The sequence below is a fragment of the Oreochromis niloticus genome, linkage group LG5 (assembly GCF_001858045.2).
Source record: "Oreochromis niloticus isolate F11D_XX linkage group LG5, O_niloticus_UMD_NMBU, whole genome shotgun sequence".
Classification (NCBI taxonomy): domain Eukaryota; kingdom Metazoa; phylum Chordata; class Actinopteri; order Cichliformes; family Cichlidae; genus Oreochromis; species Oreochromis niloticus.
Window position 1 is genome coordinate 18,285,685 of NC_031970.2, and position 12,436 is coordinate 18,298,120.

The window sequence follows — 12,436 nt, forward strand, 5'->3', positions numbered from 1 at the left end:
AGTTAAAGATTGTGCTTGTGACCAATTATAAAAATAAATCTTTATTTCATTTGAACAACTTTATGTTTACTCTTGCTACAAACACAAAAGTTAATCCAGGTGTTCAAGTTTAAAATGAAGAAAATCGGGTAATGCAACAGCAAGAAATGTCACTTAAAGACATTAATAATGCTGTTTAAAACTCTGAGGTTACTGTGACACTCTTACTGGTTACTGCAGGTGATGAATTAAATAAATCATATGATGCACTTGGACACATCACATCAGTGACCCTTATAGGTTAATGTGGTACTACAGATCAGCTTTAAGTTGACCTGTCACTTTCTGAAATTTATGAGTTTTAAACATATTAATATTTACAGCTGCAGACATGGCAGATTAAAATTCCCTATTTTGGGTTCGTTAATATTTATACCTTGATACTTTGTGGTTATTATGACTATTTATTAATAGTATTATTAATAAGAGAAAAGGGTGTGAATATACACTCAGAAAATAGAAATCACGAAGCTTTTATCAGTGGCTTATGTAGCATAAATAATTGGGTTAAATAACATTTTCCTTCGACTTTTAAAGCTTTATTAAGGCTCTAAAAACAATCATGTTAAACATGCTTCATGTTGTTAATTTTGCATGAACTGTTATTGCATAAGTAGACGAATATATCTGCATAGTTTTTAGATCCTAACGATCACACAGTTGGTTAGTCAGTCTGGGTCTGCTGGCGGCACATTTTAAATCCAGAACATCCTCTTTAAACCTCAATATTTCAGCTTTAAAAATATATCAGACTGCGAGATTGCCTCTAAAAAAATGACACCCAACTTCTCCCTGAAACAAAAGTTGGCGTTAACTTTCCCATTTCTGTACCTGCTCTGCTGATTTAACCCTCCGTTAAAAACAAAAAAGGGATCCGAAACACTGTGCAAATCTTAACCCGAGCAGCTTTAAACACGAGCCGTTCCCCCCGGAGAGACACGATCCTCCGCTCTCCTCGGTCTGTCCGCCGCCTCTCCCACATTCTCAGACAGTTTATTAAAAAATTTCAGACAAAAGGAAAACAAAAATGGCAGCCCAGTCTTATTTTTATAAGCACTGGACGCCATATTCTGCAGATCCGAATATTATAAGCAGATAATTCTCCGGATGTGACTAAACGCTGCTGCGACGCATCTGCTAGCGGCATGTTTGCATTAAGCGTACGAATGATTGTTTACTTTGATTTGCAGGTTTGAATAGCCCGGCTTGAGGAGGAGGAAAAAAAAAAGCCCTGACACTTCCTACAACAATCATCATGCCTTTGCTGAATGCTCTGCAGCTGCTGAGCCATAAATCCAAACGTCGATGATAATCCTGACGCGCCGTGGAAGCTTTAAGTGGCACTGCGGCCGAAAAACCAAGTGATTATTCGCCATTAATGCGCTGCAAATGCGCTTTTTTAAATTCCAACTTTTGCATGACTTAAATAGAAACGGTGACGAAGCGACACGGAGCAGCTGCGTGTGTGTGTGAGCGAGAGAGAGAGGGGGTAAGGAGGGTAAAAAAAGCAAAAAGAGGCAGAGAAATTGCATCGAGTGGCCAACATACCTGAACCAGCGAGCAAGGAAATAATTTTTTAAAAAGGATTAGAGTCTTCTTTCTGCTCGCTCTCAGTCGGACTTCAAATCTTCCGGGTCGCCTGCTGTTCACTTCTGGGTGCTGCAGGCGAGGAATTGTTCAGTGTAAAAACACTGCGCTCAAACAGATTTTTTAACCCATTTTCTGGCTTCTGGTTTCCTCGCAGATGCTGAACGTGTGCGCATTTGCGCTGTAGCGTTAGATACAAATTGGAAAAGTTCACATATATCTGTGCACTGATTGTTTGGCAATAATGAATTTTATCTTATTTTATTTTATATATTTGCATGTGCAAGGGTGTCTCTTTCTTGTGTCATCACTGAGAACAGACGTGCACACAAATAATAAAACAAGTTTTATTGCTGAGTTTTTTGTTTTGCTTTTGGTTTGTTTTTTGTTTTTTTTTCCTCCATCAGAGAGATAGAGGTGGGGTAACAAGTGTGCAGCCTAACAGTGGGATTTGCCCTATGCAGGTGTAATCTGTTTCATGGTCTGTAAAAAGCTGGCGCCCATGTGTAGGAGATCATGATGGTCATGCACACATATGAAGTGTAATCCTCTCAGCAGCAGCAGCATGACAGGCTGCTAATATGCTCTGTGCTTAGCTCAGCAGGAGATGGCACTGCTGCCACAGAGAGGGCTTCAGCTGATGGTGAAGGTTTTGCCTCAATGCTGAAAACAGGAGATATTTAGCCTTAGTCACTTTACATTAGGGAATGGGACACCGCTAAACTCCCACTGGTCATTTATTACTGGAGGTAATGTTTGTGATGGTTATTTGTATCTAACAATACATTATTTAACGGAACGATAGAGGCAGTATAAAACTGTCAGTGTGGTTCTTTTAGTGATTGAAGACACCATTTCAAAGGGGCTCATTAGTAAGAAGTGAATCTTCTTTGAGGTAATACTAGCATGTATTGCAGTAATGTCAGACTTTTATGTTTTAGCAGCAGACATGCATCACTTTTAACTGAAAATGGGGCTGTCAGTTTTTACAAACAAAGGTTTTGTTTAAATAAAAATAGGATTTGTGTTTTTTTCATAACATTCACGGTCCATCCTGTGAAGTGCAAAAACACTGTACTGTTTCTTCATCACTGAAAGAGACCAGTTCAAAGGTGGTGAGTTTGGATTTTGCTTCAAAACAATTTTTTGCTACATTTTACTCCAAAAAGTATCTGTAAATATGTGCTATGCGATAAAGTAAGTTTTAAAAGGAATCCAAATTCAGGAAGTCTTCTTCAGTGTTGAATCCTTTCAGAGCATAACCATAAAAAAAACTACCAAACTACACAGATGAGGTTTACTACTACATGCCCATGCTACAGTGTTGTTAACCTGTTGATAATTCAAGTTTTGTGGATATAGATTAGATGTTAATGTGATGTTTTAGTAAGGTGGGTCAAAATGGGTCATTTTTAATCCATTTGGTTGCTAGGATACATGAGGAAGTAATAATATAGGATGTAGATAAGAACCTTCAAGGGTCTAAGATGTACCTGTGAGACAGGTTTGGTGGCCTGAGTGAATAGGAGGATGCATGTGGAGTTTTCTTTGTTGTTGTTTCGTTTTACCTTTGGTGATAACATACTGCATGGCTACATTTGCACCACATATAGTAGTGATTAGCACTTTTTCTTGGATTTTGTTCCTTGTGTGAAATGTCTGTTTGATCAGATGTGAGAGCCACGGAGTGCTTCCTGTCTTTCTTTCTTTTTTGTAAAATTAAATTTTTTGAAGTGTATTTGTACATGAATGCAAATATGTTCTTTAGTGATTTATCTTTTACCGCATACAGAATTTTGTCCGTGTTGCTTTCACTTTTTTTCCAGGCCATCACACTGCACAACGTCACAGCCATCAGTGTTAGCTTTAGTCCTGTGGCAGGGTGGAGCAAACCGTTAAAACGCCTAGATTGATGCCTGTGCTTCTGTGTGGTGCTTTACTGCAGGTGTAACATATACTTTATGCTATAAAATACTGAATTCTAAGCTTGGCTTTGATACAAAAATCTCTCTAAAAAAAGAATTTCAGGGGACAATCCCAACGTTATTAAACAGCATGGCCCTTTTATGGATTATATTTGACAAAAATTGTTTGAAAGCACACATCCTTGTGATTTAATTGCTGTAAACTGTTTTAAGGTGCCAATATCACACCGGTGGTAGTTCTTTACTTTGTGATAAGACTGTTTGCACAGCTGAGTAAGCTTCTTACCTTCTCTGTTGACTATGTTTGTTTGACGCGCTGTGCTGCAGGTGATGCTTCAAGCTTTTTGTCTCTGCTTGTAAAAGTAGGCTGAATGTTTGGTGTTAATTTTATAATATCCAGCAACATACAATGGAGCCTTAATAAGATCAGATGATTTAGTCCAGGACTGTTGGATTATTGGGGTTTTTAACCTTCCAACCTTAATTAATGATTTTCTTTAATGTGTCATTTACTAACATGCTGCAGCTCTCTTTACACTCTGCATCCTCTTGCTGTTAGCATAAGGGCAAGTGCTCACACACACATTCAAATCTATGTAAAATGTATATCTCAGTGGGACTCCACCTCTTCCATATTTGAAATGAGTCAGACAGAGAAAACAAAATGCATTCAAATGAACTGCCACTAAATACAAAGCGGGTGCACATAGAGAGCAGTAGGCTCTGATTTAATTGGCAGATTTCTGACTACACATATGTGGCTCTTACTTGGGCTGAAAGTAAATGCGGTCAGCTCATATTTGCCATGGAATAACACTATAACATAGGTAATGGCCACATTTTTCCTTTTTTGTTTATTGCCACAAAGTTAAATTCCAACATACATAAAAATTTATCTTAACTAATACATCCAGCCGTTTTTCATGCTGGCTGCAGCCAAAGCATGCCACCGCTTTCCCCTCCCACCTCCTCCTGGTCTTCTGGGAGGCACCAAGGATTCTCTCCAACGTGTTCTGGGTCTGCTCTGGCACCTACTCCTTGTAGGACATGCTAGAAGCCCCTCACCTAGTCAGATGCAAACTAAAGGGTTCCTTTCACCCTGTTTTGATTTAAATTAAGCAAAACGTTTGAAAATGTGTTGCTGATTTATTGTGGGAAATAATTCAATTTGTAAATGTCATCATTATGCTTACATAAGATGTCGAAAATGCATTTGTATTTCATGATCTCTTTAAAATAGTATTTAACACCCCGGTCTTACAGCTAGTAATTGTGATGCCAGCCATTTTTTCTCCTATATGATCAAAGTTTTTGGGAGTACTCTATAACAAATAAATGATAAACACACACACACATATGTATATATATATATATATATATATACATATATACACCCCTTTGGGTTGCATCAGAAAGGTCATCTGTTTTTTTTTTTCACTGTTCTAGTCACAAAAAAGTGACAGTTTAAAAATAATAAAATATATTTTCTGTACCCTGGAGACAAAATCAAACAGGATATAACACTTTCAAAACAAAAACTGAGCTGCATAGTGTAATCACACAAAAAAACAAAGAAACTTTATTACAGTTGTTAAAATCATCTTAACTCTAGTTTTATTGAAGTGGATTGTAAATGGAGTGCTGCAGCAACTTTTCCAAATCTCTGGAAATCCACAGATTTTAAAAATTGTGAGGAAAAACTGACTGGTGATGATTCCTGCCAGTAGAGTTACAGATCAGAGGTTAATGAGTTATTGAGGCAAAGAAACCCAATGAGATATTTCACTGCAGGTGAAGCCCGTGTCTTACATCAGGTCAGGATGCAGAGTCAGGTTAAAAAAACAAGTCTTGCACATTTACAGTGTATATTATGTATGATATTTAATTTTATGAGGGGAAAGAAGAAGCACATCTCTTCACTTTGCAAGTTGGGATAAACCTCATCAGACTGATTGTGCAAATTCGTTCTTCCTTCCTTGGTTCGTGCTTATAGTTTTGTTTATATTGTTATTCATATATTTTCCTTTTTAGTCTCATTCTCAGTTCCTAATTGTTTCAGGGTTTCGATCCATCCTCTCATCTCAGTTCTTTGTGTCTGTGACTGTTTATTTATCACATTTCACTTTCTGCTTTAGCTTCTTTATAGTTCTCTGTCCTGTCTGTCTCGTGTTCACTTTTACTTCCTCTTGTTTCCCTGATTGTTTGCACCTGTGTTGTTCCCCAGCTGTGTTCACTTCCCGTGGGGAGCCTTGTGTGTTTAAGTAACCAGTTTTCTACTTATCCTTTGTCAATGCATTTGTTATTCCACCCCAAGATGTTTCTAACATGTTTTTGTATTTGTTTCCTGGATTTTTTTTTCTTTGGACCATTTCCTACTATGCTTGAAGTTTTATTTCTGTCTGCCTGAGTTTAAGTCTGAATTTGGCTTCCTCTGACACACACACATCATGACACTATTATGCCATAGAAATCGGTGCGGGGGCCTCTCATGAATAGGCTCAGTTTTTAGGAACGCTTTTGTAAGTTTAGATGGTTCCTACACTGTGTTTATCAGGATATCTGGGCTCTCACTTAGAGATAGAAGGAAGAGCTCAATCTTTCAGAGGGACTCTGAGTAGAGCCGTTGCTCCTCCAGATTAAAAGCAGCCAGTTCAGGTGGTAACCAGGAGGCATCCTAGTCAGGTGACTGCTGGATGCCTCATAGGTGAGGTGTTTCGAGTATTTCCTACTAGCAGAATGGCCACGGGGGAAACCCAGGACTCGCTAAAGATATTATATCTTTCAGCTGACTTGTAAATGACTTGATGAGCTGATAGAGAGAGCCATAGTGAGGGAACTTGGGGCTTCTCTGCTCAGACTCTCATCCCCCAAAACACAAACCCGGATAAGTGGTAGAAAATACATGATTGGCTTTTCAGGCAGCCACTAAAATAAACTTCAAAATTTCAAGCCTAGACTCCCCTTGGAGGACATCACAAGATTATTTTCCTTTTGTACCTTAAAAAATATGTTGCAAGCTACTATATATATATATATATATATATATATATGTATGTGTGTGAGTCCTCATCTGATATCCAAGATACTAGAGCTATAGACACACAGTCCCTTTGACATCCATAAAACAATGCAACACCTTCATATGTCTGATTCGTCATTCAATAAAGGCACTCATTAGTCTGCACATGTTTTCAACTGTCTGGGAGCTTGCTCTGTTCCTTAATGGGCTGAAATGCAAAGGAGGATCATGCAAAAGCACAGCTTCTGTGGGGAAAAATCCACTCTCAACCTGAGCGTTTGAAGCTTATCTGCTCAGAAGAAAGTTGCACAAATCTTTCTGGCGGTGCAGCATTTTTAAAGGCAAGATCTGAGCACAAGATGACCTTCTGAAAAGTAAATGTTCTGTTTTTGCTAAGCATATCACAGTGACGATGCTGTGTTAGGGATTCCTGCCAAGAACATTTAGGCTTGTTTAAAAAATGACCTCATTGTTTTTAAAGATAAAGATGCAGTAGCTGATGAGAAATGATCAACACACTGCCTGCTTCAGTGAGTTGCTTTCTATATAATTAAAGATAACTGTGCTGTGTTTTAATTTATTACTCTTGATGTGCTTTAAAAGCTAAGCGTAGGGCCTAAAATCCTATGAAGATGCACTTTATTTACACTTCATTTCTCAATATAAAAGAGCAGAAGTAATCAGGCAGTTTTCACCACAAGGATCTTATAGATAAATAATGTGGCATGCAGGGTCTATCTACTGGATACAGAGGACCATTCTGTCTCTACAAACAGAGCATTACTGGAAACCAGTATAATAACTAATCACTTGTGATGCCTAAATAGGATCAAGTGATTAAAATGTAGCATTGAAAAGCTAATAAATAACAAACCGTATTTCCATTTTCAGTGGTCTGGAGTTTAATCCAGCTTTATAAGACTGCATGGAGCATGTATGTATTTAAAGTACCCTTTGAACTAGCACAGTGCAGTATGAACAGGCTCAGGGGCATAACACAGAACTGTTTAGATAATGTTTTCTTTACAAGCAAACAGACACCCCCTTTGCATCACACGCTGCTGGTTACGTACTCGTTCGACAGGTTTTCTCGTCAGCACAAACAACGCCACACCCTTGCAGTTCTCTCACCTCCACTGTCCAGGTGCAGGGATCACAGAGAGGGGTGGGGGAGGCAAAGGGGAGGAAGGAGGAGGGTCATTATCCCCTTTGAGGGTGGAGCAAAAGGGGAGGCGAAGAAAGCGGATGAAGCATTTGAAGCTCATATTGACATGTGGCTCTGTAGGCTCCTGTGTGCACAGGTAAGAACGAATGAACTTCGTAGAAGATTGATACTATCTGGTGCTTGTAGTATAGATTTTCACCTGTAGCTGTGTGGTAGAGGTGGCGGGAGTGTTTACACAGGTTAAACCAGTTTCATGGCCAGGAAGTGGACATGCTGGCAGACAGGTCGCAGCAAAGTTTACTGTACATTTGCACCTGTTCACATTACTGAATGTGAACTGCATTTATTACTATTTATTTCTTGTCTTGCCTTTGGAAGACATCATTTTGAAAAAATTTGAATAGTATTGATATTTACCCAGTGACATGACATGAACCTATTCCTAGAATTTTCATTTCGGTCTTTTGCAAACAGGCTTCAGTTCCAGGGTTCAGTGTTAATGTAAACAACTAAATATTGATTGTGAAGCATGGTGTTAAAACACTGGAGGTTGAATGGCCAGAATGACCATGTAAAACATAAATATGACTCTGTAAGATGTTCCAGAAGTGTTTGTATTTGTCATCCCTGAATTCTTCCACCCTGAGACAAGAAGCCATTTTAATATGTTAACTCTGTGTTTTTTCAGCCATGGATGGTGTGTTGGAAGGCGCGGCTGTGTTGTGTGCATGTAAACTGGCCTGCAGTCTTCTCTTCCTGCCCTCATTGGCCGACTCGTACAGTGCTGTCAGTTTCTGCTGCTGCTGCCTCCTCGTCTTCACAGACTTCCTGGTCACAGGTGAGGGCTTGATTAGGACACTGCAGGATTGTAAGCCAGTGTTTACAGTTGCCCCACAGCCCTCTTATACAAACTGAGTCACTTGAATTAGTTTAAAATATCAGAAGGTGTTTCCAACAACCTGTACGTTCAAGTTTCCAAATAAAATTTTTTTATTTTTTAAGAGTAAACTTACCCCACAGCAGAATCTTGGTTTTACTGACCTCCAGTGGCTTAAGCACTCACCCTGCAATGGTGATTCGCAGGCGTTACCCGAGGCCTGTGACATCACTGCTGGGCGTGGCTATAGGTGCAGCAAATAAAGAATCAAATCGAATAATGATGCCTCAATGGCCTTACAGAAATAGTGAATTTGTTGATCCAGTACACGCTCTGTAATAAATGCACTGCAGACACAACAGAAAGGAGATGCTGTGAAACGTCACACGTTTAATTCATTGCCAGTGGCTGAGATGTGGCAGTATGTAGCCACAGGCTTTGATCACAGCTGCAGCTGCTCTGCCTGGGATCTGCTGGCTGAGGATGTGATTAATGCTCAGGCTTCAGCAGCATTTGGATGTGGATGTGTGCCTCTGTCGATGGAAGAAAACATTTCTGTGAGGTTTCTGATTAAACTGTTAGAGTGAGAGGACTGAAGGAGCATTTTGAAGCGCAGGGCGGGCAAAACATTATGCTAGCAGGAGTCAGCAGGAGCCATGAGAAGCCAGAGTTTTCCTACATCAGAAAAAATGAAACAAAAGAGGAAACCTTTAAACTTACTTTCAATACATTTGTTAAGTGTTGAACTTTTTAAATCTTGAAGTTATGTAACACTTGACAAAGTCAATGAGTATAATGCTCCTAAATGTTTCAGCAGTTTCTCAATTCATAGATTAACAGCACATCATAAATACTGTGCATTCCCATATTTCAAAATTCCTCTTAATTACACATCCATGGTCCAGTCAAATCTGAAAACCTGCCTTATCTCCTTCTGCAAGAGGTCTAAACTCTGACAGGTGATGACTTTAGAAATGTACTTTTATTGTCGATAATTTGCTTTTATTGAACATGGGAAAAAAGAAACTCTGTATCTATTAAGAAATGGAGCTGGCGTTTCTTAACAGAGACGCGTTACAACTCATTCTTTTTAGTACAAAGAGATCTCAGGTAAATACGAGCAGTGGTTTCACAACTCCAACCTGAGTCGGTCTAATCGGCTTTAAGAACCAAAATGCCTGGTAAATTAATTGGGAGCCTATTTAATCTAATCTAATCTATAATAACCTCATCTATAATGAATGTTTATATTTCATAAGGTGATTAGACATCAAAGCAGCTATATCTACCAAACAAACTTGAGAAGAATATAGAAGTATGAATTTAAAAAAGATATAAAAGTGTTTTTCATGTTCACTGTAGGTAAAATAGAAAAGGAAATGAACTTATATCTTTATCTGAGAGCTACAGATTAAAGAATTATTGTAATCTTTGAGTTTGGGTTGTTGTTGTTACTTTACTTTTGGAACTTCGGATGAACATTTTCACAATTTTCTGACAGAACAAGAAAACAATTTACAGATTCTACAATAATAAAAATCAATGCAAGTTGCTGTTATGTGAGATGTAATGATGCTGGAACCAGTTCCACTCGCTGCCAGATGCTTTTTATTTACATGTAGCAAATGATAGGAGATGCAAATGCTATCGTTTGCTAAAATAAAGATAAATACAACCGACCTTATGTAAATTTCACCACTCCTTTTGGTTTTGGCTGGGGCACTGGTAGAGCATTTGGGAGGCAAGACACATTAACTACTACACAGTTACCTGAGTTATTCATACTTCAATCAGTCAAACTGCCTTTGTATGGAGGGGTGTGTTAGGATAAAAAATGATTTGGACATTTGACATACATCTGCACTGGGTAATGTTTCGAACAGCTCAGGGCTGCAGTGCATGTATGGAAACCTGTTTGGTTTAGGCTTTGTCTCTGTGTTCGCTGTTGTTTTAGTGGGTGCGGGCCGAGTTACCTTACACCTATATTAGGATGAAGTGTTTTTCAGAGCTTTGCCTTTAATAAAATAGCAGAATATTTATTTTAAGTTACTTTATTAAAGCAACTCTTTCTCTTCTTTCTGATATCTAATTATCTGGTCTAATCCAGTCATCTAACTCACTGACTCTGACACTTTTTCTTTGTGTTTTGTGTTTCTGCAGCTTTTCTGAGTTGCCTTTGCATCTTTGACTCTTGGCTGACGGACTTGACTCCATCAGGGGATTTTATTGCCCTGCGTTTTCTGCTCTTTCTCAGCCAAACCTATGGAGCGGTGCTGCTCCTGACTGCACCTCTGATCGCTGTGGAGACTGTGATCAGACTCCTGTGGCCCTGTGTTGTCGTCCCTCTCAGGACAGCAAGGCGGACAGCAGGCTCTGATGGACAGTGTTGTGATGGGAAGGAGGAGGAAGAGGAAGACAGCAGCGGCTCAGATGAAGACATGCGGTCTCATGTTGTCGGCTACCTCTGCTGCCTGTCAGTGTGGGTCATTGTTGCCCTCAATGTCAGGGGGCAATGGAAGCTGGAGGAAGTGTGGGCTGCTGCCTGTCTCCACACAAATAGCTCCCTTGTCAGATGTCTGCCCAGCCTTTTCAGCCCCATTCCAAGTGGCATAAATCCCTGCTGGTCCATGGGCTTCTTTCTCCTTCTGCTCCTGCTGACCACGAGCACCACAGGCCTTCAAAGGAGACGCCAAGCCCATTCGCTGATGTTCAGAGTCTTCAATAAAGGCGACTGTCACTGCCAAGAACTCATTCCAGAGTTGTCTGCACCCTTCAAGCCTGTAAAACCAGGGATGTTGGTGTCTGAGCCAGCACAGCATGTTGACCCAGAGAAAACAGAGAGCAGCTGTACTGTTCATACAGCCTGGAACAGCTGGCAGATGTTGACATGCAACCATGGAGACTTTGTCCTTACTTCCCCAATGTGTTTGTCTGGAAAGAAGGGAGGACAGGAGCAAGAAATGGCAAGGAGAGATGTATCTGTGGCATTTATCAGAGAGGAAAACGTGGACTCGCAGTGCAGGAGCTGGTGTGGGTGGCGACAGTGGGGTTTTCCCTGCCTCGGGGTGAATGTAATGATAGGGTTGGTATGTGTGCTCTCCATATTTGCGCTGCCTCTCAACCTAAGCGTCAATGTTGTTCTCATCAGGACTATTGAGAATCTGCTGGAGCTGTGTATCAAATCTTTACTTTCATCAAACATAGCGGCAAACACAAGAGACACGTCTACCTCTGGTGATGAAACACTTATTTAACGCCAAACAAATGAGGAGAGAAAGTGGAACCTGATTGGTCGCCGTTTGCGACACAGTCATCAGATTACAGCTGGCTTGGCTGTTAACACTGACTTGAATAGAGCACAAATACACATTTGCGTGCAGCTATTCACATGTGAGGAGTAATATGTGGAAACTGCTGATAGCTGTTGAGGAGGCAGGTTGAGGCGTGCTTGGTAGAAAGACACTAAAAACCTCGACTGGAACAGATGGCTGGAAGGCCTCTCTTTACTATTCAGAGCTTTGAGATCTGCCACTATTTGTCATTACACAGTGGGTTACAAAACAAGCCACTCCAGTATAAATAAGACTAATACAGGAGCAAACACTGTTTTGAAAGTTATGAACAGGATGAATTAATATGAGTCTGCTGATGCTCCATCACATAATGCCTGTTTAAAGCTGCATATAAATAAATGCTGAGTGACTGCAGGGCACACCGGGAATTCTTTTGGTTTTCTTTGTAGGTTTGTTCCAAAGGATTCAACTGAAGCTGAAGTACGTGAACTTGAATACTTATTATTCAAGTTATTCGAAAGTTAACAATCA

The 12,436-nt window shown here is 39.9% G+C and overlaps 2 protein-coding genes across 11 annotated transcripts in view; one reads left to right on the plus strand and one right to left on the minus strand.

Annotated features, from left to right (window-relative positions):
• znf362a (zinc finger protein 362a) overlaps positions 1-1,884 on the minus strand; it is a 13,339-nt gene extending 11,455 nt beyond the window's left edge. For 2 of the 8 annotated variants that reach the window (XM_013267204.3, XM_005469732.4), the window contains exon 1: positions 871-1,188. Coding sequence is in view for 2 of the 8 variants with exons in the window: in XM_005469731.4 (XP_005469788.1) it covers positions 1,218-1,330 (113 nt within the window). In the remaining 6 variants the exon portion in view is untranslated. Of the gene's footprint in view, positions 1-870; positions 1,189-1,217; positions 1,554-1,587 lie in introns of those variants that run through there. The other 6 variants (XR_001223554.3, XR_001223555.3, XM_003459578.5 and 3 more) reach the window with 6 other exon arrangements.
• Positions 1-12,436, plus strand: part of LOC102082205 (uncharacterized) — a 13,987-nt gene extending 1,551 nt beyond the window's left edge. Inside the window, exons 1-3 of one of the 3 annotated variants that reach the window (XM_019359286.2) lie at positions 7,276-7,871; positions 8,424-8,573; positions 10,773-12,436. In XM_019359286.2, the coding sequence (XP_019214831.1) occupies positions 8,426-8,573; positions 10,773-11,866 (1,242 nt within the window). In that variant the 5' untranslated portion in view covers positions 7,276-7,871; positions 8,424-8,425 and the 3' untranslated portion in view covers positions 11,867-12,436. Of the gene's footprint in view, positions 1-7,275; positions 7,872-7,946; positions 8,020-8,423; positions 8,574-10,772 lie in introns of those variants that run through there. The other 2 variants (XM_025907241.1, XM_005469730.4) reach the window with 2 other exon arrangements.